Here is a 27,096-nt window from a genome sequence, read left to right as displayed (position 1 = left end):
TTCACCCAAGTGAATATTTTCCTTCTTCAGTGCCCTTAGCATAGATTTGGAGGGATATTTGTTTTTATACTATGCACATTCAGTATTTTCTGAGACCCCACCCAAGTTAATCAAATCAGCTACAATCCTGTCTATCTGGATTCTGTGATTAGCACTTGGAAATCAAAACCTGAACAGTATTGATGTTTCTGTTCGTCTGATTTTATCTTCCTCTCCACCCTTTGCTTTCAGTGACACACTAACCTTGCCACTTCCTTCCCTCTCCAGCTATTGATGAACTTCTGCGTCATGGGTTCACCCTAGATTTTTTTGTGGATGTAGCAAAACTGCTTCTGGAGCATGAGAGGTACAGCTATCTAAGGGATCCTGACCAGTAGTAGTTTTTCATCAAGCAGACTAGATGCTAAGGAAGACAAAGGAACTCAAATTATGACATGGCTTGTCATGGTAGAATTCCTTAAGAGAAAAATTACAGGAGTATTGGGAATGATGAGAAAATAAAGGGGCAATGGCTCTTTCATCTGGGCACATTTAGGTGCCCAAACCGTTTTGGAGAGATGTTTGGGTGAGCAGATTGAGGCCTGCAATTAGTATTATTGCAGGTGTACATACATTTGGTGTATGCAGTTCTAAACGGTCTGTTGTCAGGGTGTCAGTGTTTCATGAAGCTTTTGGTGTGAGAGCATCAGAGAGTGACTGAAATTTTCTCCCTTTAGAGGGCAATGTGGGTGGATAGGAATCTAGGTTCTTTTGCTATTGGAAACTCAATTCATGAATGCTACCTGCCTTTTTTGTTGCCAGTGACTGGCAGTCCATATGCCCAACCTGTTTGCATGTTCTTTGCATATCTAGGCAGACCATCGCGCTAGACTTTTTGGACTCACTTACTGAGAGATTTAAAGGATTCCCGGATTATGGCAAAATCAGTCTTCTTCAGATTGAACTCCTGATACAGACAATGAATGAGTCGCTTGCCCAAAATATAATTGAAGGTGTTATTGCAGGTCTGTGTCAGTTTTCTTTTGATGCTCCTTGGTGGTAACTCAGTAAAAAGAAAAAATCATATTGCTCAGGCCTGTCTAAAAGGGGCAGTTTTTAAGAGGTATCTGAGAGAAGGCAAGGGGTGGTTTCTGCCAAACATCTACTGGCAGGGAGTTTTACAGGGCAGGGCCTGCACACTAAACACTCAGTCCCTGATGAAGGCCAACCCCCAGAAGTGTCCCATCGGAGGATTTCAGTGACTGAAGGGGAGTATAAGGGATCAGGTGGTCCTTAAGGGGCTTCAGGCTCAGTAATGGTCCCCTTCCCCTTGTTGCAGCCCCCAGGCAGCTGCTTCCTTTTTGCCATCCCACATGCCATTCCAGTTCAAGATATAGGAACTTCGGGAACTGGGAGCCCACAATCAATTTCAGCAGCTCCATATGATAACAGTTAAGGCCAGTTAGTTTCTGTCTCTGCCCAGTTATTAACAATGACCTAGGCTTCTAGACAAATGTAAGCTGGTGGGTTTGTGGGAAAAGTGGGGCAGAGGAAGGTGGTTTTGAGTCCCTGACCCACTGCAAATGCTGTCGTCCTCCTCTTCCCTGGCTGTCCTGTCAGGAATGGGCCACACTGGTTCAGGATATATCGCCCTTAAGATTATCTTAAGCATATTTGCTTGGGTGAAAGTAACAGGTAGGACTTAACTTTGATTGAGCATTCTTAGAACCAGGCTTTATGTAAGATGCCAAGAGTCCAGCTTTAGATAAGGTCACATTTTAGTTTGGCTTTGAGGATTTTTAATAGAGTGCACTTTGCTCCTGTCCTTGCAAATATGTTTGATGCTCTAAAATTGGTGAAGTGCTGAACTTTGTCTCCTCAGACCACAACCAAGGAAAGTTTCTGCGTCCTGAAACACTGGATCACCTGCACCATGTTCTGTGGGACAGAGCTACCAAGTACTACAAGGTTTGGAGCCATGCAAAATTTTTCTTCTTGTTTTCTTCTTGCACTGGCTCCTAGTGGAATACAGGGTCAGGTTTAAGGTGCTGGTTCTAACCTTTAAAGCCCTATTCGATCTGGGACTCTTGTACCTATGGGACCGCCTCTCCTGGTATGCCCCGCGGAGGACCTTATGGTCCACAAACAATAACATCTTGGAGGTCCCGGGCCTCAAGGAGGTTAGACTGGCCTCTACCAGAGCCAGGGCCTTTTCTGGTGGAACGCTCTGTTGCAAAAGACCAGGGCCCTGCCGGACTTTCCGCAAGACAGAGCTGTTCTGCCAGGCCTTTGGTCAGGGCTCAGTCTGACCCCTCTCCTTTTACAAGACCTTGCATACAGGTGGCCTCTCTAACTCTTCTCACTGGCTCATACAAATAGCTGAGCCTGGTGAGTACTTAAGGTTCCCAACCCCTATAGTTATAGTTATAATTTGCGGGTAGCCATCTGATCTTATTTTGATTTTAATCCGATTTTAAGCTGTATTTCAGTCGATTGCTGAATTTTATGTCTTAATGTATTATATATTTTTGATGTTAGCTGCCCTGAGCCCAGTTCTGGCCAGGGAGGGCAGGATATAAATTAATTTTATTATTATTATTATTCGACTACCACATGTGGTTAACTCCTTTTGTATGGTGAATGCAAGCAGTCTGTGGGTTGAAACCTGAATGTAGCATTCCTTTGGAACACCTTCCCACTCACCTTGCACTTTGCCAATATTTTGGGTATCTGAGCTTTCAAAATAAACAGGTACAGGTATAAGTTTAGCAGACATGGACTGGTTATGAAATGAAATAAAATGCAGCCTCTTTCATTTTTTTCAACTCAAGGTTCCTAAGCCAGTATTTTCCAAGGGCTGTGATAGTGGTTTTCAGCAAGGATTGTTGTGCTGGATTGCAGTACATACCTTTCAAAATGCAGGTGGTTCCCCAACTCTGAGATCTAAATAATCAGTGTTATCCTAGCCCGCTTGGCTTTGAGAAGTCACCATGCTCTCCAACCTCCTATTGATGAAGAACAGAACAACTGCATACTTGTTCACAACCCATGAGCTTGGAACTCACAGAATACAATCAGTTTAAGACACAATGCTTATTTTCTAGGAAGAAAAGTATTATGAAGCCCTTGAGTGGTACACTTACTCATTCAAACTCTGCTCAGGAAGACAAATAGAGAAGAATATTGCAAGTTTGGAAAGGAATATAGCTGCTTGCTTTCTTCGCTTGAAAGAGCCTCTCAAGGTATTTCTCCAGCCTCAGGTGCTGATGTTTTTTCCAATTTAACCTTCTCCATGAGCTTATGGAAAGTCTTAAAATTTGCTTCTGTTTAATATTAGCAGGCCTGGGGTGTTTTGTGGGGTGGGGGTACGGGCAAATCTTCCTTTCGAAATGTGGGAGATGTAGCAGCCAAACCTAACATTGCTTATTCTTGCTACATAGTAAGATTAGGGTCTGACTGCCACAGAGCTGTGTGGCTGATTGGCAGGCACTCAGACCATAGAAATGCAATTAGTAGAGTGCGTGGCATCATTTCCCTTCCTCTCTTGAGTGGGAACAGTCAAAGATGTATTTCCCCACTCCCCCATCCCGCTCTTTGACCAGCTATGCAGGAGGACAGGTGTCCACTTGCTCCAGATCAGGCAGTATGCCTGAGACTGCTTTTACTGTAAATATATGTATTTTACTGCTGCTGTAGCTGAGAACCAGTGCAAGACTATGAGTAAGTATATCATATTTTAAGGCAGCTTTCAGTTGTCTGATTTCTTTTTTAAGGGGGGTAAACGAAAAGAGGAAGTCGGCTCGCTTCGCAGCTGGACTTATTTAAAAGAAGGCCTGACAGCCAATTCCTTTAATTTTGCGGCTAAGGGTGGGACTTTTAAACTCTCTTCATCCCACACACGTGGGTGCCCTGAGAGATAAATTGCAGTTAATATATCCTCTCCTATCTATTAAAACCCATCCCGCAAGAAGGATGTTTTTTCTTTATTAATTTAATGTTGGAGATGTATGTTATGCCAGCCCAACAAAAGGTTGTTAGGAGCAAGGGCTGCAATCAGGTTTTGCATGTCTTGTCATCACCACCCAGTGATGGAAATCATTTGCCTTCAGAGAGGGAAGGGTACTTGTCCAAATTCCTCCTTGTGTTTAGGTTATTAAAGTTTAACATTAATTCATCTGGAAAATGAGGTTTCTCCTTGCATATATTCGTTTGGTAGTTGATAGCTGAAGCTATGGTTCTATCACCCATGTGGTCTGTTGCAAAGGCACAGAAGGCTATACTGCAAACACCTAAAGGAACATCATTTGCAGCCCAGGCAACTGCTGCAGCCAGTTCTGCCTTGCTCATAGAAGCTCTTGGCATCCTCCGACCCTCACCTGTGGTCACAAACTTGCACTTGACTACTCAGGAAACAAGGCTGTGTGCATGGCCCTTCCTCACGTGGTTCCAATTCATCTCCCCACCTCAAAAGCCTCTAATAGGAAGCTCTCATGTCCTGCTTGTTCTTTTCACCTGCATAGTTGCAGCAGCTGAGTCAGCCCCTTTTGCTAGAAACCTACAGTGCACAGCACAGCATTGGATTGCGCTCTTGTTCTATTTATTTGCAAAAGTATTTACACGCCACCCTCTTGCCAAACATCAGGACAGTATATAGCAACATAGTAACAACACAAAGCAATCACTCAGGCAGCTGGCTTGGCTGCTCAAGAGATATTTTAGCATAGAACTTGCGAGACAAAATGCCCAACTTCTGAATGAGGCCAGCTGGGCCTCTGTAACATGGGAGACAACTTAACAGTGCTGCCCTAGATGACTTCAATGATCAGGCTGGAATATCAGGGCTCAGGTGGTTTTTAAGATATCCTGGACCCCAAGTTATTCAGAGCCTTGCCTATCAACACGAGACTTCAACCTGGACCAGTAACTGCAAGCCTGCAGTGACACATTTTAATAAATTCAATGGGATTTCGTACTGAGCAGGCATGCCCAATCTAAATATTATTAATTATTTCATACTACGTAACAGACTTTCGCCATATGTATGCATTCAAACTGTGCACAGTTAAAATTTATTTGTTATATTATTATTAACAACAACAAAAACTGGCTAAAGGTAACCCTAAATGAAGCAACAGAACAGTAAGTTTTTTGTCTTGCACGGTTAATCTAACCTCATGATGATAATAGTTTTTCCCTATGGTTTTTGAACCCCCAAGTCAAGGGTTGCCAACAACTTCAAATATATGGGCACATTTTGAATTTTGAGAGCGTACGGGGTGCCAGTCACAAAATGGCTACCACAAAGGAGGCGTGGCATAACACAAAATGACTGCTTTTGTCATATGATACAAAATTAGAGAGACAACCTTATGTTTACTATTGGACGTCAACCATGTCATGCTAGTCCTCATTATGTAGATGACACCCACCCTCCCGGATACTCGTGCTGCCTAATATAGGATCATACTTGTAGTGTTGGAAGAGACTCTGAGGGTAATCTAGTCCAATCCCCTGCAACAGGAAACATTTTCTCAGGGCCAGGAAAGATATACGAGGTAGCCACACACCATTTTCATTTCACAGAAATCACTTGGAAGAGACATGCACTTTTTGCTGCCTAACTTTCTTTTTAGGAGGGCTAGAGACTTAAAAAATAAAAATAAAATAAAAGAAAGCTCGAAACCTGGGGCACCTGCCCAGGGCCACCACTAGAAGACTTCCTGGATGCCAGGCTGGTGGCTCTTGCCCTAAGTTCTCTGTGAAATGATGTAAATAATATCAATGTGTTCCGTGCATCCTGTGTGTTTAATTGTTGTTAGTTGTCCTTGCTTTAATACTTAATAGCAATCCTGCTAATCCCTCTGTCTGCAGGCCAAGGAGGCATTGAAGGAAGCAGAGAGGCACCATCCCAACTGCATATTCACTTATTTTTATTTCTATAAAATTGCCATCTTGGAGAACGACGTGGCAGCAGGTAAAAACAGAAGGTGGTGGAATATTTAGTTATATTTTCTGCTTTGGGATTTCCTATCTTGCCAGGAGGACTTAGAGGTAAAAGTGGGTAGGGAACTTTGGGTTCTGTAGTTTTCTGTCCTTAAACTCATTAAACATTACAGCTTCTAACTTCAGCAAGCTGTCTCGTTGTCTTCTCTATCCTTGTCCACAGCTATATTTGTAACAATACCGCCTTCTACAGGAATAGATTTCTGTTGTTGAAAAGGGTATGCAAGTTACGCAGAGGAAACTCTGCTTTCTGCCTCCCTTCTATGTAGGACTGCCAAACAGGTGTAGTGAAGCCACAACCACCCACTTTTTACAGTGTGGATTTGAGCCTATGGAAATTGAAACCTAGAGCATCTTAAAGGGGAGAGAGACCGGCCCATGTCACATCCTAGCAATGAAGTAGTGAATGGTCAGTGTGAGTGGGATTGCCCAACATTATCTCATGGAATAATAGCATGCTTGAGCAACTTGGCTTGGCATTCTTGATGTTACAGAGGGACAGAATTCACTGGCAGTTGTAGTGACGAGATCTGAGGCTTTGGAATCTGTTACGTCAGAACATGTCATCTAGCAGAATGATAAGGGGGCTACAGAGGTTTCAAGATTGTGTGTTTTTATTACTCACTTACTGCATTTATATCCCCTTTATATCCTCTAAGGAGCTCAAGGTAGCCTACATGATTCTTCCTCTTCCCATTTTATAGGTCTCCCAGGTCCTATTACATCACTGTATGACTGCAGCACCATACTGGCTCTCTGTTTTGAGTGCCACGGTCAGTGACACTCATCTGGGAATGCCAGTAACTCTCTCTTACCTTAGAAAAGAGATACATAGTCATGATTAGATAAGGGTTTCCTATATTGATAGCATGCTTCTTTCCTGGTTGCAGTTATTGGGAGTATTTATATGAATGCTAACTGTAATTATTATCCCTATGTGTGTATACCATCGGTGGTTTTGACCACAGTTATTTGGTCACGTATTCGGAATCAGGATGGTATATTTTGGAATTTCAAATATACCACGTTAAATCCAAGTTTGTTTCTTTGTGTAAGGATGAGAGTTGCTTTTTTGAGAACTTTTACACTTGCTACAGTCTCCAAACTGATTCGACTAGCAAGCCACTCAGAGAAATTTTTTGGAGTGAGGAATATCCGAGCTCTTAACATGCTGGTTCATACAGTAGAATCACGTTACAAAAGCTAAGGCCATAATATCATCTTGAGAACCAGTGCTATTTTTCTAGAAAAGGAGATGTCAGAACTCACCATGAGTGCTTCCCTTGTTTTCCTATAATGGGCAACAGTGCCCACTTGAGAGGTGATGGAAGTGAGTTCCAGTGAGTTCCAGCTGAAAAAAGCCCTGCTGAGAACTGTGGTGTGTTAAAGGTGCCGAGAATTATACCCCATGAGAAGAAAGCTGCAGTTCCCAGAATTTTTGGGTTGAAGTCATGTGCTTCAAATGTGTGTTGAAGGTACTTGAAACATGTGGTGTGGATCTGCCTCTTTACCCCTGGACTTTGCTGAGCTCACCTCACTGTCCTCTGTGCTGTAGTGAGATGCATGATATCTCCAGTTACATTAGAGTTGTTATTTCTATGGGTTGCATCTATGCATATAGCTCAGCGTATGCAGATCTGTCCTGGTTTGTCCTTGCTTTTGGTTATACATATAGAGCTAAACACACTCCATCTGTGGATTATTTGGCAAAAAAATGGAAGGCCTGGCCTTTGAAGGGATCAGATTAGGGGTTTAGTAACCATAGTAATGAGCACAGTGGACAGACAAGCCATGTACTTTCACAACTATAGGAGCACTTTGTTGCCTCAGGATAGGACACCTGTATGCCTTGAACAATCAACTGCTGATCTGAGAAAGCGCAACCACTCTTGTATGAACTAGTACAGCCTATCATCAGTGTCTTCCCTGTTCCCTCACCTCCACCTTCTTCTTCATTTTTTAAAGCTTCCCATGCAATTGATGAAATGGAAAGGGCCGTAACGGACCCAGACTCAACGACCTGGATGTCAGAACAAAGTTTGGCTAACCTCCTGAAATTAGCTGCCCAGTTTGCTTTAGAGGTAAAAAAAAAAAAGTTGGGGGGCTTCTATCCTGATTTTCGTATAAGTGAAGCACCTGCATCTTGTCTTTCTTTATTAAACTTCCGCAGGTCTACTTTGCAGAGAAATGCATTGGGTCTAGAAAATTTGGTTTTCTTTCTCTGGCTTTGTTCTTAGTAGCCCTTGCTGGTGTGCATGCGCACATAAATCAGTGTGTGGCATTTGACCCCTTTCACTTCTGTGGGAGAGCTCACACTTACAAGATTAAATGGGTTTAATAAATACTTCCATGGTTGCTTGAGATTGGGTACACAAAACAGACTAACGTATCCTGGGGACGGCCATAGCTCAGAGTGTCTGCTTTGTATTCAGAAGGTCCCTGGCTCAATCTGCAATGGCACCTGAAGTTTGGGGCGCCTGAAATCCTGGAGAGCCACTGCCAACCTGCATAGGCAAGATTGAGGTCAATGGGCCAATAGTCTGACTCATAATAGGCAGCATCCTACATTCCCATGTCTCTCCCAGCGCTACCTAGATTGCAGAATTGTAGCATTGGAAGGGACCACAAGGGTCATCTAGTCCAATCCCCTGTAACGCGGGCATCTTTTTGTTTGTTTTATACACCTCCCACCATATGAAAATTTTGCAGTAGTGTACAAAGAGAGATAAGAAGATAAAACTAAAATACAGAGTTAAGGCAGAGTTAACTTGTGTCTGTGAGATCAGCATAGACAATTTCCAGCAATGCTATCCAGACAAAGCCTGTTGATTTTTTCTTTTCTTTTCTTTTAAGAAGTCTTAAGGAGGCTCCTGAAAGAGCAGGTTGTTGCCACCATCCTAGTTTCATGGGGGTAATGTATTTACAAAGTGTGGGTGCCACCACCTGTAAAGCTCTGCCCCAGGCAGTCATTTAAATGAACTTCCAGGGACCGTGGCCCTTATAAGAGGACCTTACTTGATGAACTTTTAATTGCTTTTGCTTACCAGAGACTGTGCCAAGACATTTCATTTCTGCTGTGTTTGAATTTATGGTACTCCAGTCTTGCACAGTGACAGCAAATTCATTTGATTGTATGTGAATGCCCAGCAAGTACCATATTTTTCTGTGTATAAGATGCTCCAGTGTATAAGATGCCCCCTATTTTGGGGGACTCAAATTTAAGAAAATGGGGGGGATGCCGAAAATCACTAATTCAACTGACAAATGCTGACAATCGCTCACATCGCTGAAGCCAACAGCAGTCAGCAATTGCACACCCAATTGACACAGCAGCAGCCAATCCAAAGCAGCCCTTGCAGCAGCAACCAATCACCCACCAAATCGCCACTGACAGGTTCTTGCTCTGCTCATGGCTGCAACCAATCACCAGTCCCCCCATGCACTATCCGTGTATAAGATGACCCCCATTTTTTAACATTATTTTAGAGTAAAAAAACCCCGTCTTATATACGGGAAAGTACGGTACTTGCATTCACTTACGACGTTGCATTGACACAAACTCAAACTATTGGCCAATCTAATTCAGTATTGTCTATCCTCACTGACCAGCAATGGCTTTCCAGAGTTTCCAGGTAGCCTTTACCTGCAGATGCTGAGAACTAAAGCTGAGCTCAGAGCAGTTGCTCCACCACTGAGCTGTGGCACTTCCTTCCACATCCTCAGTTAAAAATGGTGGCAAGCCATCTGTTCCTTTTTATGCCCTGAAAGGAGCTCTGGTAACACCCAGCAGTCTGCAGGTGCACTCCCTAACCTGGAAACTTTCCACCTGTTAGTTCAGAAACCAGCTGCTTCATTTCCAGTCTGCAATTGTGTGGTGCAGTTCAGCAGACGTGGGCTTTTGTTCCTTGCTACCAAATACATCTTTATGGGGAGGGGGGAAATGAAAGTTGGCTGTCCTTGGATCGGTGTTTGCTTGTGTGTTTTTTTCCTTCAACCAAAGCTGCTTTTGTATCCCGTTGCTTAGAAAAACTGTTTGCAGGAAAAAAGTGAAAATAAAACATGAGAAGAATTCACTTCTAAACCAGCATGTCTAATGCAGTCTTAAGAGTGGCATTCTCAGGTGCTTGTTGAGAAACAAGTCCCACCTGCGTTCAGTCTCCAGCAAGTGTATTTAAGGTGGCAGCCTTTGTCTAGCTATCCTGTCTCCTCCACCCAGGGCTCTTGCAGTTTCCAAAAGATGAGAGTTGTTGCATTGCGGCTACTTAAAGGCTTTTGTCATAGCCTACAGCTGCCCGGAACATAAATGTGTTTTTTATGAATATGGAGATACTTTTAACCTTTTAAAATGAATTCAGCCACCTACTGTTATTTTCTATCTCATTACTCCTCTTCCAGTTAAGAGGTGGTTCAATTAAAATATGTTCAATGAAGATGTTGTTTAAAAACATTTTTATCCTGATGTTCAGCCGAAAAGGCACCTAGAGTGGCTTATATAAGATGAATAATAATAAGAAAAAACAGTTCCTGCTCACAATCTGAAAGATATGACACAAAAAAGAAGAAGAGTAGGTTGGTTGGTTAGTTTTTTGTTCTTGTTTTTATTATATATTTTGTGCTTGTTGTGAACTGCCCTGAGATCCGCAGATGAAGGGCAGTGTACAGGTTTAATAAACAGAATAAAAATCCAGTTTTTAAAGTTATAATAAGCAGTTGGAACAGAAGCATCCCAGGAGGGCGGGGGGCAAATACAGCTGCATCATGTTTGCACCATATGTTTAAAGCACATGGCCTCCCTCAAGGAATCCTGGGAACGGTCGTTTGTCAGGGTCCTGGGAATTGTAGCGGTGTGAAGGGTAAAATTGCAGTTCCTGGAATTTATTGCAGTAAGTGGTAGGTAGTATGCAACTAAGTTTTGCTCAGAGAAGATCCACTGAAATTTACGGGCTTAACTTAGCTCTGCTCATTCATTTGAGTGGGTTACTCTGTGTGATAATCAGCTATATTTTATGCCGTGTGCTTTAAACTATGTGGCTGTGGCCAGGGTCCCTCAGCAGATTTGGCAGAGAACTCCCTGCTTCCCATCTCCCTTTCTGCTGCTTTCTGGCAGAAAGGCTGCCTGCCTGCCTGCCTGCCTTTGGATGGATGGAGGCCTCAAATGGAGCTGACCTCCAAAAGAATGAATGGAGTAGTCCAGTCTCCTGCCGTCTGATGTGATATATTGTAGTTTCTCACATTTCAGCTTGTATTAAATGAATTCTGGCTTCCTTTCTGTGTTTTATACCGTATTTTCGACCCTATAGGACACACTTCCCCCCCTCCTAAAATGAAGGGGGAATTGTGTGTGCGTCCTATGGGGCGAATGCAGGCTTTCGCTGAAGCTATCCGCAAGCCGTGGGAGCCTGGCGCGACTTCGCGCAGCTCTCCCATGGCTTGCCAAGAGCTGCCTGCAGGATTCGGGCTTCGGGCTTTGTGCAGCTCTCCGCAAGCCGTGGGAGAGCTGCGCGAAGTCGCGCCAGGCTCCCACGGCTTGCGGATAGCTTCAGCGAAAGCCTGCATTCGCCCCATAGGACGCACACACATTTCCCCCTTCATTTTAGGAGCGCAGCTCTCCCAAGGCTTGCGGAGAGCTGCCTGCATCCTGAAGCCTGGGGTGCGCTGAACTCAGCACGCCCCAGGCTTTGAGCTTCGCGCAGATATCCGCAAGCCTGGGGAGACTGGCGCGACTTCCCGCCGGGCTCCCTAGGCTTACGGATAGCAGCCTGTTCTGGGGTCGGGGGAAGCTCAGGCTTCCCCCGCCCCAGCCCCGCACCTGGGGGGGTTTCGCCCCATAGGACGAAAAATACGGTACTTTTGATTGAAATGTCCCCCATGATTTGGGGGCTCTTGTAACCTGACAGCTGTTTGACATGGCAAAACAGAAATAAAAAAAATATTTTTGTATTTAAGCTATGCGTAACACCAAACTAATGATACATGTTCTTTATCTTTATATGTTATATCACTGATTAACTAACGTCATTCTCCACCTGCAGAATAGGCAACATTGTGCAGCTATAAAGGCCTTGGAGTGTTTATCTCTGCACTTGGATGACTGTGGACTAATAGCTGCAGATTTTAAGTGAGTAACAAAATACAGAACTATACTAACTTCCTTTGTCATTAAAATGTTCTTAGTATTTGAAATGCAATAGATCCAGTGTTGTTGCCCGAGTGGAAAAACCCTCAGTCCTGATTCATAGCTAAAATTCCTTACTTGTGTCCCAGATAGGAATTCAATTCTTAAAAGATATCCCTGATTCTTGTTCCTCTGAATGTGTGCCTGTTGGTTCCTGGAGGCTTACTGCTGATGTTTGCCATTAGATGAACACTTCCACCAGTGGAGCTAGTCTGCTAGGGCCAGTGGGCCACGGCTCCATCCACTTCAGCCTGACCCCGGCCCTCACCGGCCTTCTTACAACTAAGGAAGGGGTGGCTTGGGCTGTCATTGCCTTGGGCTCCCTGCCTTGCACCCTAGGAGTCCCAATGGGCCCCACTGGAGTTGAACAGGGAAGGAATGCTCAGCCTCTTCTTACCAAGCAACCTCATATTTACATTACTCTGGGACCAGAGATAACCGCGATGCTACGTTGTCCAAAAGGCCACCAAATCCAATGCACGCTCTGCCTGGGCGAAAAGGGGAAAACACTATCAGAAAACGCAAATAACCACGTAAAAGCAACAGTTTAGAGGTACTGCTGCCTGCTAATGGGGGGGAGTGTCTGAACCATAGGCAAGTAGGGTAGAAACATATGGAATATGTGGAGGGGGGGAGAGATGAGGGGACAGTTGCAGAAGTTATGCCCTACAGGATGCATTCTGCCTTCCCTTATGTGCTTATGTAGGTGCTCTGCCCTGGCATTCCTCGTTGCTGAAACAGAGCCTGGTGTTGTGTTTCTGTGTTCTGGAGCCCTGAGGTGAAGTACCTCTTAGGAGTCTAGGCACATAATGGTTAGCAAAGTGCTCAAATTCCCCTGTGCGATGGGAGGCCAGGTTGTTTTCTCGCAAAGTGCTCCCTTTGTGTGTGAAGTACCCTTTCTCCATGCCTACCTATTACAGAATTGTTCCATGTGAGCACCTAAGTGTTTACAGCATGAGGCTAGAAAGATACAGCCCTGTGATATAAGCCCTCTCAGCTGAGTCACCTCAGTGGACCTCTTGAATTCTGGTCTCCCTGTCTGGGGTTTATATACTGGCAGTAGCATGCTGTGTGATTGAGTGGGCTTTTGTAGTAGTAGTAGTAGTAGTAGTAGTAGTAGTAGTAGTAGTAATAATAATAATTTGTTGGTTGGTTGGTACCCCGCCCATCTGACAGGGTTGAGCCAGCCACTATGAGCGGCTTGCAACATATATAAAAACATAATAAAACATTACACATTAAAAGGCTTCCCCTTGCAGGGCTGCCTTCAGATGTCTTCTAAAAGTTATATAGTTACTTTTCTCCTTGACATCTGGTGGGAGGACATTCAACAGGGAAGATGCCACCACCAAGAAGGCCCTCTGCCTGGTTCCCCGTAGCTTCAGTTCTTGCAGTGAGGGAACCGCCAGAAGGCCCTCAGTGCTGGACCTCAGCATCTGGGCTTAAAGTGGTGTTGGAGATGCTCCTTCAAGTTTACGGGCCAGAGGTGATTTAGGGCTTTAAAGGTTGTCCACCAATACTTTGAATTGTGCTCGGAAAAGTACTGGGAGCCAATATAGGTCTTTCAGGACCGGTGTTACATGGTCTCGGCAGCCACTCCCAGTCACCACTACAGCTTCCACATTCTGGATCAGCTGTAGTTTCCGGGTCACCTTCATAGGTAAGCTTCCCCCATATGCTAAACTCTGCCGTGGTTATTTTTAAACCCCTCCTTCTCATTTAGCTGATGGGATGGGCATTTACTGCAACGAGGGCTAAAAGGTTCCACTGTTGAATAGGGGTCATGGATAGAAAAGGTGCAGGCTATGGCATGGGTGTGCTCCTCCCTGCACTACCTTCTCCCACCCGCATTTCTTGACATGTTTCAGCCATTCCACCACTGGAACATTCTTCCAGTATATTGGGAAAGCTCTGCCAGCAGATCAGTTATGCTGGTAGCATATGTCAGATTCTGCCGATGTTAGCAGGTTAGCATCAAATCCTTTTTTAATATTTATACATTCTTTATTAGGTTTTCACATTTTTATATGCCTTATCTCTCACCAATTCAAACATCAAATTTCAAGGTTCTCTGAACCTTCAGACTTCATCCCCTCCCTCCCATGGGTTCATATATTAAAAGTTTAAGTTTTCTGCATCTTAAGCTTTATCCAACTATTGTATATCCCTAGTTATCACAATCAATTTCACATTACAAATGTCATTTCAATGCAACCAATGATTTTAACTGTTTACAATGGTTTTTTAAGTAAACTACAAATTTACTCCAGTCTTTGACAAATACTTGATCCTCTTGATTTCTGATCTTCCTTGTCAATTTCTCCATTTCTGCGTATTCCATCCATTTCATCTGCCATTCTTCCTTTGTAGGTAATTCTTCTTCTTTCCATTTTTGGGCTAGTAACATTCTCGCTGCCGCCGTTGCATACATAAAAAAGTCTTTTGTCTTCTCTTGGTATTTCTTCACCTATTAAACCTAAAAGGATGGCTTCTGGTTTCTTAACAAATGTATTTTTAAACATTTACCGTATTTTTCGCTCTATAAGACGCACCAGACCACAAGACGCACCTAGTTTTTGGAGGAGGAAAATAAGAAAAAAAAATATTCTGAATCCCAGAAGCCAGAACAGCAAGAGGGATCGCTGCGCAGCAAAAGCAACAATCCCTCTTGCTGTTCTGGCTTCTGGGATAGCTGTGCAGCCTACATTCGCTCCATAAGACGCACACACATTTTCCCTTACATTTTAGGAGGGAAAAAGTGAGTCTTATAGAGCAAAAAATACGGTAATTCATTATAAATCATTTCCGATAAGTCTTTTACCTTATGACATGACCACCACATATGGCAAAATGTACCTTCTCTCTCTGTACATTTCCAACACATATTTGATTTGGTTTTATACATTTTTGCAATCTTTCTTGGTTATGTACCAATAGTACATCATTTTCATACAGTGGTGCCCCGCAAGACGAATGCCTCGCAAGACGAAAAACTTGCTAGACGAAAGGGTTTTGCGTTTTTTGAGTCGTTCCGCAAGACGAATTTCCCTATGGGCTTGCTTCGCAAGATGAAACGTCTTGCGAGTTCTTGCGAGTTTGTTTCCTTTTTCTTAAAGCTGCTAAGCCGTTAATAGCCGCTAAGCCATTAATAGCCGCTAAGCCGCTAATAGCCGTGCTTCGCAAGACGAAAAAACCGCAAGACGAAGAGACTTGCGGAACGGATTAATTTCGTCTTGCGAGGCACCACTGTATAATTTTCTTACAACAAACATGAAGCATGAAGTAATTTTTATTTCTTCTTTCCATAACTATTCCCAAGATAAAAGCTGAATATTTATACCCAAAATCTCTAGCACAGTGTATCATCACTGCCTTAACTTCTTCATCTTTTGTATGCCATTCCAACAATAGTTTGTACATTTTTGATAATATTTTCACCTTATTTTCCAGCAGATCACTTTCAGATCTTGATCTTTCTGTAATAAATCCTCTTTTTAAAAATCTACTTTAAAAACATTGTTTAATTGGTAATACTGTAGCCAATCTGTTAATATTCCTCTTATTCAATTTTGATTGGCCATCTGCCTCTATCAGCAATTCTTTATGGGTGGCCCAGTACCCTTTCATGTTTACTTTTTTAACTGAAATTGCTTCCAGTGGGGAGAGCCACCATGGTGTTCTTCACTCTATTAAATTTTTGTATCTATCCCATACCTTGTGGATTGATTTCCTTATCACGTGGTTGAGGAATCCTTTGTGTACTTTCATTTTTAATATTTAATGCGGTATTGTTTTTAACACTCTATTGGAAGCCACCCAGAGGCTGGGGAAACTCAGTCAGATGGGCGGGGTATAAATAAATTATTATTATTATTATTATTATTATTATTATTATTATTATACCATAAATATGCATGCCACCCAAACCTATTATCATGACCTTCCAGATCTAATAAATCTGTATTTTTCAACAAAATCAAATCCCGCAACCAGCAAAGACAGGACACCTCATAATATAGTTTCAAACCTTCCACCAAATCCTAGAGCTCAGGCAGTGGATCTTCTGTATGATTGCACCCCAGAATTGCAGATTAAATGATAACGATGAGATGCATGGAGGTGGCATGGCCTTTCCAGAGGACAGGCTGATGCTTCGAGTCAATAGGATTACTAAGAATAATTTGCTGTAATTTATTTTGCCTACAGGTGTTTGGTTCCACTTATAATGTACAAAATCAATGGGAAGACTGGAGAAGAAATGTGAGTTGCACTTCATTCTTACCAGTTGTTGTTACTCACTTTGCACAATGCGTAGGTGAAGAAGGTTCGGTGACCAGCTTGAACTGATTTGCAAAGTAAAGATAGAATCCAGTAAAAGAGAATTAGCTCAAAGTTCTGCTGTTGCATTGCCTTTTGGACCTGGACTCAAAATTTCATCTCAGCCATGGACTCCGGATGAGGAGTGATAGTAGCAAAGGCACTGTTTGTCAGCCTTTGCTCTCCACCTGTGCAGTTACAGTAACAGCAGCGCTCCTCAAGGCTGTTGGGAAGATGCAGTAATATGAACTGTTAATGCATTTGCAGTTCTTCACCATTTTCCTAACAGTGAGAGGTGAATTTTGTGAGAAAGTACATTTTCCTGAAGGGAGGAGGGGATCCTCAAATGGGTTGTCCCTCCTGCCACTTGATCCATTAGGCCAGGACTGGGCTGCTTAGAGGATTAGATGAAGAACCCGCAAACCACAGGAGGATTTTGAACGAAGAGGCGACTTGGGGGGACCAGAAAGAAAAGAGCTTTTGGTTGAACTGGAGAAAGAGAAAGAGGCTGGGTCCTTATGTTTGTTAGATCTCTTTTCCTTGATTTGTAGGGCAACCTCATTCCAGTTCTTTCCTGCCTAACTCCCTATGCAGGTCGGATGACAGAAGGTTTCTGTCATTCTTGTTGGTTAAGGAGAAATAAAGTTTTCTGGATACTTTGTGAGAGCGTATCTACTGAGAAGGATGGCCCAGCCTGCTATGAGGCCTGGTAGCCTTCTATTTTCCAGCAGATTTCTCTGTTGGGGAGGCTGGGGGAGCTGTCTCCCTGACTGCAGACCCTGAGGGAGGTTATGGGAGTGTTGCTCCCAAGGTTCGGCAGTCAAGCCCCATTAAAAACTGGGTGCATGCATCTGCTGAGGCTTCCTTCAGCAGGCAAGTCCTACACTGTCTCAGTAGATGGGTGCCTGTCTGGTAAGTTTTTCAGTACCACATTCAAGAATCCACTCCTCCCTGCAGGAAGATGTGACATTGGACCTACTGTGAAAGTTTGTTTACTTCAGGGAATGGACGGGACCTTACCTGCCCTAGGAGTTTGTTGTTGTTCTAGGCTGCAGATTTGGCATCTCAAGGACTCTAGTCTGCACTGTTAAGACAGCACAGGGCTAAATTGTTTTCTGGCTTTTCTATTCTGAGGGAGCATTGTTCAAATTTTTATGTTTAGAGGTTTTTCCCTCTCCTCTATTTTGCCTTTTATTGGCTTTTGTTCCCCTCGTTAGGCCGCTCTTTCCTGGTATGTGCTTTTGCATTTTCAGTTTGCCTCTCTGAAACTAGAGTGAGCTTGTTCTCCCAGTTGAGGTCAAGATACTTAATTGTGTAAGGACCTGCTTAATGGAGCAAGTGGGAGAGAGAAGCACCTGACATTCCTTGTCGAAAACGAGCCTTCACATTAGGTCCAATATCACATTTTATCTCTTACATTGCACTGTTTAGAGCAAGTTTGGATAACTTCCTCCCCTACTTCATTTTTAGAACGTCTGATTTGGAGAACCTTCTAAAATACTTGACTGCAGGTATGTAGCTTGCTATGTTATAGCACTTCTCACTCACTTAGCAAGTGCAAAATAATTTGGGGTGCTGGTGGAAAAAGACATCTTGTTTAGTTCAATTCCATGACAGAAGCTTGCTTAGATTATTTTTTTAAAGTCCCAGTTCCTTTATCATTTTGCATATTCCTGCTCCAGCATACTATAGATATGATGAAGAATTCGGAAAGGACATGACGACATTTGAAACAAGAGTCAGTGAAGTTCAATGGTTCAGGAAGACTGGTAAGTGGTAGTCTTAGGGTTTCATGGAAGCAGCTCCTTCTGGGATGAATTGAAATTCCCCTCGCTTCTCTTAACAGTTTAGAGGCCAAATCCTAGACTTAGAGCAACAAGGTTATAAGCTAAGGAGAATAGGGTGGGAAGATTTTGCTGATGTGGACTTAGCAGTGTATCATTAACCAAAAGGCATCACAGTTCCCTCTGGGGACAGATACTTAAAATGAAAATAAAATACATTTAAAGGGGTCACAACTCTCCCTTTCAGTCACCAAAAAATAAGGAACAGCAATGACAGATTGCAGTAAATCTGTTGCTTACATACAATGAACGGTGTGGGTTTTCTTGCACATTTAAGGTGTGCACCCAGGTGATTTTGCTCAGCAGTTACTCATGGCAACTGATTTACATGACCTTTTTGCCACATGAACATTAATTCCACAGTAGAAGTGAGGGATTCAAAAAGACCAAAAAGGGGGAAAGGCAACATAGGTTGTATAGTAACAATATAGTTGAAGGGGTCTCTGTGGAGTTCTTTGCTTATAGTCAGAATCTTGTTTTGTGGCACAAACGTTTTAATTGACAAAATGATCACCTATTGAAATAAGATATTGATGCCAAACTATTAGTTGTTTCCAGTTGATCCTAAATGCATGTCATATCATATTTGAAGTTAATACTGAGCCTGCTTTACCTGTCAGAAGAGATATAGCAGAGTTGTTGATTTTTGTGGTGTGTTTTAAATCCTGTTCTTTCTTACTTGCTCTCTAAGCTTGGACCTTTGCTGCCATGTCGGGGGGCTGCCTGAGACTAACAAAGGATTTATTTCTAATTTCATTCAAGGTATGTGCTTCTGCCAACATTCTGTGTGCTGCAATGAATGGTTTTATTTTCAGCTCAGTGAGAGTCCGCAAACAAAATGCTCTTTGGAGCATGTCACTTGGTACTTCCCAGATTTGAGTGTGTCAGTCATGTATTGTGTGCCATGTTACTGAACCGGGTCACAGAAAGCTAACAGTTGATTACTGTGATTTGGCAAGTTTGCAATTGCTGCAAATCTGTTACTGATTTTACTGAACCATAATTAACTCTATCACATAGGGAGAAGGGGTCCTACCAGCTTTAAGTCCTACTGTACAGCTTTCACTAATACTCAGTATGTCAACCTGGAATTGTTAATAAGAAAATATTTTGTTGAGCCAACTGTGTTTAAACTTAGTGGCCTGGGGTGGAAATCTAAATCACTTCTGTTCCATTCTGAGGATTGCTTTAACCTCTTCGCCCTGGGTTTTGACACTTAGACGTTTATTTTTAGGACCTAGCTTATTTTTTGCAATTTTGTTTTAAACTGTTTTTAATATTGCTTAATATTGTGTTTTAATGCTCATGTTGTTGTTCCAATTGGTGCAACCTGCCAGGGACCTTAGGGTGAAGGGTGGGTAATAAATTGTAATAATAAATAACAATGATGATGATGATGATGATGACATATTGGTTAGCTGGGGATTCAGTAGATGTAGAAGCAGCCTTGTGATTTACTGCCAGCAGAGATCTATTTAAGGTAGAGAAGCTTTTGGAGAAGTCAGGTTGCTGTGTCCTGTTGAAGTGTAAAGGAACGTGTTGAGCTATAGCAGTGTGGGCAGCAGGCAGACAAGAGTATCCCAGCCATCTGGCAAATCCACTTGGAATCCAAATCCAAAAATCCTTTTTTCAGTTGTGGTCAGATGCAGTTCTGAACAGTTTGCTCACATTTTACATGGGTGTTCGGTTCCAAAGGGTCCACGCATACACAGTAACCCAGGTGGACCCAGCACTGAAAGAGCTCTTAAATTCTCCACCTTGCTTGCCAGGCAAGGTCATCTCAGCTCACCATCTCTGAAAGCCTTGGGATGTTTGCATGAGATCTAGCAGGAACTTGGATTGCCCTGCAAGATCTCGCAAGAGCATCCCAGAGCTGGTACACTGAGTGAGCCTTGCCCCCCCCCCGCCCCAGCAAAGCAGAGAGCTTGAAAGTTATTTTTGTGTTGGGTATCCCCAAGTATACCCAGGGTGAACTTTGAAGCTCTTGCTGGCTTGGTATATGGTTGAAATAGCACAGGTTAAATGCACATAAGTGCTGCCAAATAAGTTTAATGGTTTGTTCCAACAGCTTCCGAGTAGAGGACTGTGTGTATCGTCATAGATTTTGGTAGAATCAGTGAAAGCTAGAGTAAGTAAACTCTGCCAAACGTGGATATTTCTGGACTTAGCCCATGCTGGCAAGGCTGGTTGAGGGTAGCTATTAAGAAATAGTGGCTCATTAGTGAAACCACCACCAGGGCAAGATATTTTCTGCATTGGACAGAGGGGAGAGTTCCCAGGGTTACTGTGGCCAGAGAAAAATTTAGGATTTCAGCTTCTATGGCATAGGAAAAGAGGGGAGCAGGCAGGCTGTGCCCACAGGAAAAAGGTGTTGTTTTACACAAGGCTTCGGTTTTCTCTCTCGAAAGTGTATTTGGGAAGGAGAAGGGTGGAGCCAGAACTCTGGACAGAGGTCATGCAGGGCAGAACCACCTTGTTTAGGGAAGTTTTTAATGTTTGATGTTTTATTCTGTTTTTAATCTCTTGGGAGCCACCCAGAGTGGCTGGGGAAACCCAGCTGGATGGGCGGGGTATAATTATAATTATTATTTATTGATCCCCTCTTGAGATTAATGTCCTAAACTCTCCAGTGTAGACCGAGGTGTAAATACATGCCCAATAAACCATATTTCCTAAAGACACATAGGTTTCTCAATGAAAACACTGCCCTGCCTGAGCAGCTAGAACCCTCTGGAGCCTTGCTACCACTTGGCAGATTGTAACAGTATGTATTTCAGAAAGGTGGGTTGCTAGGCGTGATCTTCACTGCAACATTCAGAGTCTTTCAGGCTATAGTTGAGATGCTAGGATGGGCTGGTAAGTTTAGGGGAAACCACAAACATCCCAATTAATCATTGTCATGATGGTGGTAAATGTTGCAAATTTGAGAGAATTTGTTCAGATCAGTAGACCCTGTTTTGAAAGTGAGTTCAGAAGAAGGGGGTTTCCCAGGGAATAAGTGGATCATCCTGGCTTAACCTTTGAGAAACTGTTCCAGGTTAGTTCAGCCTCCCTAGGGCAGCATTCACTGACCATGTGACATTACCCCAGAGCCTGCTCCCCCACAGAATGTGGGAATATCACCAAGTTTCCTTTTACCAAGTTGCTTCAACATCCTATCTGTGCTTCAGTGGAACTCTGCCTACTGCCTGTGGCTAAGAGGTGGAAGATCTTTTCATGGCAGGAGCAGGACATGCTTCATAGAATTGTAGAGTCCAGCCCCCCTGCAATGCCGGAATCTCAGCTCAAGCCTCCAGGACAGAAGGCCATCCAGCCTCTGTTCAAAAGCCTCCCGTGAAGGAGAGCCCACCACCTCACCTCTTCCACTGCCAAACAGCTCTTACTGTCAGAAAGTTTTTCCTGAATTTTTTGTCAGAATCTCCTTTCTTGAAACTTGAAGCCATAGATTCGAGTCCTACCCTCCAGAGCAGGAGAAAACAAGCTTGCCCCTGTGGCAGCCCTTAAGATATTTGAAGATGGCTACCATATCTCCTCTCAGTCTCCTCTCTTGCAGGCTAAGCATACCCAGCTCCTTCAATCGCTCCTCATAAGGCTTGGTTTCCTGCCTTGATTTCCATGTTTAACATGAAAGATACTGTTAGAAGGCTTTCTTTGTCACCATGTAAACAAGGGCTAGCTGAACTATTTTCAGTTTTGCTCAGAACATCAACAGTTGGTTGTGAGCTTTGAAGATGAATGCTGCAGTAAATACCCGAAAGGGCTTGGGCATGCCCCTCAAGCACTTTGCGCTCCAGAGCTCCTATTGCTTCTGTCCAGGCCTTTCATAGGAACCTAGGAGGGTCAGATTTGGCGGGAGCAGAGAGGTAGAAGACTTGGGCTCTGCAATGTGGAGGGAGAGAGGGAGGGAAAGTTGGAGTGTGTTTGTGGAGAGAAAACCCTCTGGCATCCAAAGAAAAGGGACAACAATCACATTTCTATTAAATGTTTCCTGTTGCAGTTCGCTCGGCTTTGTCCTGCTGAGAAAACCATTCTGGTTGACCAGAGATTATGCCTGCTTATGGCTGTTGCCATTGGTCTTGAAATGGGACGGAACAGCTCTACTGGCCAGGTAGAGTTTGGATGGAGTAAGAATTCTACACCCCTCCCTTTTGTGACAAAAGCTTTATGCAAGCTCGAAGGTACAGCTGAGTTTCTGTTTGATGTGGTTTGATTCGATGCTGAGAGGACAGTCGCCCACTTCCTCTTTGGAAATCATACCACTTTTCATATAGCAGCATAAGCAGGGCTCCAACCCCTCCCTCCAATAAGTTATGCAATTTCAAACATCAATTAGAAACATTAGAATCAAATTTGGAGGACTCTGGGTAAACTGGACTTCACCATGGGATATCCAGGCCATCTTCCTTGCCCTTCCCACTTCACAAACTTGCACACTTCCTCCCCTCTGGAATTTATCTGGAGAGTTTTGCAGCTGCATTTGAGCAAGTCAAGGAGCTAAAATCCTATGTACGGAACGCAACACCCCACCCCAACTGCCTTACCCAGAGAATAGTGCAACTGTTATAGTTCAAAAGTGGAGTCCCCCCCCCCCACAATTATATATTTGTTTTCAAATCAGAATGAACTACTGGTGGAGGCCCTTGGACACATAGAGACTTGTTGGGATATCGGGACGTATCTGAAAGAAACTGGTGAGTTGGAGATTATGCAATACAAAGTGCTGCTGTTGACACAATATGTATCTGCCCAAAGAAGTGGGTGGGACTCTCGTCTTGCTTTGGTAGATGCTGGTACAGTGACTTCTCTTGGGATGCAGGAAACACATGCAGCCCAGGAGAATGAAGAACAAAAGCATGATGCTGGAGAGCTGGGTGGGAAGGTATGAATTATTGCTGCACAAGTTTTTTGGAACCTAGGCATATTTGCTCAGAAGTCAGTTCCACTGAACTGAATACAATTTATGCCCAAGTCAGTGTCGATTGCAAGCATAGTGTTGTAAGTATACTACTTATAGTTGCTGCTTACAAATGTTAAGCCATATGTGGTGGTTGGTGGAAGAGCTGGAAGGAATAAAAAAAAGCTTGACCCTGAGACATACGGTGAGAGGAGACCAAAAATGCCCCTGCAGCTGAGATCTTTTCAGAGGTTCAGGCCTGCTTCAGATGGTAGTCACCATCTTTGAGGACTACCTGTACCCCTGGACATCCAGTGCTCTCTTTAAAATTCCTGGGGCAGACTGCGGATGAAATTCCTGGTTTAAGACAGCAGATGAAACTATTCGTGATGGAAACTTGCAAGCAAACACCTTGATGCTAAGGACCTTGTTAGCCTTAGAACTGAAATAAGCTCCTAGCCTTTGTCTTCACTACCCTTCACAGAAGACATGTCAAACTCAAAATAATATTTTGGTGTGTAGTCTTGGCTTCCAAATTTCAGATATTTGTGTAAATATCAGGCTGCTTATTGGGCTTAATGACAAATCATCTGCCTGAAGCAGTCACCTTTTGCCACTACGTAGCAGGGCCAAGTTTGTATCCCGGGTTTGTATCTTACCCACAGAAACTAGTACAGTGGTACCTCTGGTTGTGTACGGGATCCGTTCCGGAGCCCCGTTCGCAACCTGAGCAGAACGCAACCTGCGCATGCTTGTGATGCCATTTTGAGTGTCTGGCGAAACCTGGAAGTAACCCTTTCCGGTACTTCCGGGTTGCCGTGGGACGCTACCTGAAAACATTTTAACCCGAAGCATCTTTAACCCGGGGTATGACTGTATAGCAAAGGCAAAGGATCTATATTCCCCTTCAGCTAAGTGTCTTATTGATTTAGGGGTCTGCCAGCCTCAGTACACAAGCTGATTTAGCGACCAGCTAACATGTGACTCTCCTTCTACTCAAAAGGCAACTTTTCTGAAGACCCATCAGATACGTTACTTCTGCTGTACGAGTTTGAGGCAAGAGTAAAACTCGGTGACCCGAAAGTAACCAGTCTTCTGGATACAATTTTGGAAAGGCCCAATATCGATACTAAGATGCTGGAATCAATTGCCTGTAAGAGCCATGTTTGCATTTCATTTGCTTGGTGGGACCATGTGTGCTCCACAGCCCAGTGAATTACTAATCTTTTGGATCTCTGTGGGGCAAACTATTGCATTCACGGGCCTCATATTGCCACAACCATTTCTTTTGCTTTCCTGTTAGTAGTTCAGCTGCAGCCTGCCTTGTAGAAGTTTTGGACCAGAGTTAGTGGTAGTGGAAGAAAGACAGGCTTCTGCCACTCAGACAGTTCGCTTTCCAGTATCTGGCATTCCGCTCCCCGCAACCCGATTGGCAGTCTTTTGTCCATGGCAGTATTATTGCTACAGTGGCCACCAGCTGATCAAAAGAGGTGGTTGAATTTGTTTGATACCAGCTCAGGTAAACGGCAACATTTGAAGCAGGAAAGATTTTCAGCTTCCCCTGTGCTTTTGACTGGTGCAGTCAGCATTTTCCTCACCGGGCAGACTGATGTAACATAGCATAGCAACAGAGCTTCGCACTTCTGAAAGTGACTCTTGTCTTGCCTTCCTTTCTCCAGTGCTGGCCATGGCTCCACCGGCTTACTACCCTTCACTCGCCAAGAAGGCCCTCAGAAAGCTTTTGACTATTAGCAAATGTGAACCCTTCGATGGACTCACTTTCAGGTAAGGATGAGCTACACTAAGGGCTATGAATCCTGGCCAGCGGAATCTCAGTGCGATCTGCTTTGCAACCTTGTTTACAAGTCCAGGGAGGGGAACTGACTGCCAGCATTCTATTACTTAACCCGTGTTGCTCAAATAGAACTCAGCAGGGAAGATGATGCAGACAAAACTAGAGTTAGTTGCCTCTGCCTGTCATTTGTTTTGGCCGCACCAACTGTTAAGTCTCCCTGCCTTCCTGCCCTTTAAGTCCCAATGGGTACCTGCTACCACTTATCGCAGCTGTTTTCTTAATGAGATGGGGTACGTGTTGTAAGTGAAGTCCTTGATGAGGCCTCTTTCCTTACATTCTTCCCAGCAAAAGGAACCCACCTACATTCCTTCCTCCATCTGAGTGACCCAATTGATACCACTGGGTAGTGAAGGGCTCTGCCCGGGTATTTATACTTCACCCTTTGAAGAGGTTGGAAGTTTGGAAAGGAATCTACTGTCCCCTTGGAGAAACTTTGCTGTGTGCTTCTTTGGGGAGGAGTGTCAAACTGACAACTGCTTTGCAGATGAGTCAGAAGGGCATTCTACACATGCTTGCATTGATTTCTCTTTCCCTTTTCTTTGCTGATATTCAGCAAATGTATACATAGCTTGATTCAGCTTACTCTGCCATCTGATGGGCCTGGAGCAGATCCATATGCACTGGTGGAGTCACAGGGCTACTTTGAAGAAGCTCTGAAGATTTTGGATAGCATGGTGAGGAGGAAGTGCCATCAAAATTATTTCCACATGCTTCTTTCCTGGTAATGGCAGTTGGGCTGGGAATTCATAGCTGTCAGGGTTTACTTTCTTCCGGAGTCACTAGAAATGGCCACCTGTGCACTATAGACCTTGCCAGGTCTAAGTAATGATATATGGCCTCAATATCTAAAAGGTTTCGGGTGACTGACATGCACTGCTGCATGTGGTTGGGTAGGGGCTTGTGAGCTGAGCTGTTCTGAGCTGTAGCCCAGGTTCTTCTGAACCACAATTTGTCTGTAGCCAACATAAGTGCTCAAGAAATCCTCCAAGATTTCCTCAAAAGCTATTGTGCTGCATCAAACTCTCATATTCTTTCAGTTTCTACTAGAACTACAGCCTCAACGTGAAAACCCTGATCAGTGCTGTTTTCTCCTGGTTACTGGCAGGTGCTGCGGTCCAGTTATCCAGATGAAGAAATATTCTGGCTCATGGTTAGAGCTTGGAACATAGGAGTATACTACAACACTTTGGCCAGATATGTTACAGCTGAGCAATGGTGTCGCGTAGCAATGTTCTTCTTGAATCACCTGAGAGATATATGTACCAGCTACAGGAGAAAGGTATGGAAGGATGAACGAAACAGCTTAACTGTGGTTCTAGAATACGCAGGGAGATGGCCTGTATGAGCAGGTGCAAACACCATAGCATGCAGTGGATGCAATATGCTAAATGGTAGGTAGTCTCTTTTACATCCTGGAATCACTAACTGAGATCAGCCATGTTAATCATGAAGGGACCTTGGGTTAAGGAATTTGCCAATGGTGGATGGGGGGGAATAGGCAGATAGACACAATATCTGGGGTCAAGTTTTTCCCAAAGTTTTCCTAGAAAGCTGCTTGACCTAAATACAAGGGGCTCAAACTGCATTAGACCCCCAGCATTCAATGCATGACACTAATTTGGCTTTTTTTGTGTGATTTCTGCCCACAGATGACCGCCTTTTACCAAGTATTGATGGACAGACTTCCAGGAGCAAAGGGACCCTCTCCAAATAAGTGACAGAAATCAAGTCCACAGCAAAGGCAGCTGGTGCTGTACTCAACTTACCATTTTGTTGCCCAAATCAGATAAATATTTTGGCTCATGGTTAGAGCTTGGAACATAGGAGTATACTACAACTCTTTGGGCAGATAGAATACTGAGCAATGGTGTCGCGTATAATACAGCTGAGCAATGGTGTCATGTTAGGTGAGATAAACTACCACCTTCTAGTTTGTTACAGATGTTTGTCTGGAGTGGGGTTGTACAATGAATAAAATAGTTTAGCACTTGCAATGACATTTGTGTTTTCCTATTTATTGGTTTAACTT

General features: G+C 43.7%; 1 protein-coding gene across 4 annotated transcripts in view; it reads left to right on the top strand.

The window, feature by feature from the left end:
* The window catches only part of TEX11 (testis expressed 11), a 43,335-nt gene extending 16,271 nt beyond the window's left edge, over nt 1–27,064 (top strand). For all 4 annotated transcript variants that reach the window (XM_081180406.1, XM_081180405.1, XM_081180408.1 and 1 more), the window contains 18 exons: nt 268–346; nt 853–1,004; nt 1,862–1,947; nt 3,084–3,221; nt 5,851–5,953; nt 7,948–8,063; nt 12,015–12,100; nt 16,364–16,417; nt 17,945–17,985; nt 18,157–18,243; nt 19,010–19,080; nt 22,316–22,426; nt 22,937–23,009; nt 24,216–24,365; nt 24,892–24,997; nt 25,621–25,741; nt 26,173–26,346; nt 26,717–27,064. In XM_081180406.1, coding sequence (XP_081036532.1) covers nt 268–346; nt 853–1,004; nt 1,862–1,947; nt 3,084–3,221; nt 5,851–5,953; nt 7,948–8,063; nt 12,015–12,100; nt 16,364–16,417; nt 17,945–17,985; nt 18,157–18,243; nt 19,010–19,080; nt 22,316–22,426; nt 22,937–23,009; nt 24,216–24,365; nt 24,892–24,997; nt 25,621–25,741; nt 26,173–26,346; nt 26,717–26,785 — 1,817 coding nt within the window. In that variant the 3' untranslated portion in view covers nt 26,786–27,064. The remainder of the gene's footprint in view (nt 1–267; nt 347–852; nt 1,005–1,861; nt 1,948–3,083; nt 3,222–5,850; nt 5,954–7,947; nt 8,064–12,014; nt 12,101–16,363; nt 16,418–17,944; nt 17,986–18,156; nt 18,244–19,009; nt 19,081–22,315; nt 22,427–22,936; nt 23,010–24,215; nt 24,366–24,891; nt 24,998–25,620; nt 25,742–26,172; nt 26,347–26,716) is intronic.
* The last annotated feature ends 32 nt before the right edge of the window (nt 27,065–27,096 follow it).

This window comes from Podarcis bocagei (genome assembly GCF_964188305.1).
Source record: "Podarcis bocagei genome assembly, chromosome: Z".
Classification (NCBI taxonomy): Eukaryota; Metazoa; Chordata; class Lepidosauria; order Squamata; family Lacertidae; genus Podarcis; species Podarcis bocagei.
Note: the sequence above shows the minus strand (reverse complement) of the source record. Positions and strands in the feature narration are given on the sequence as shown.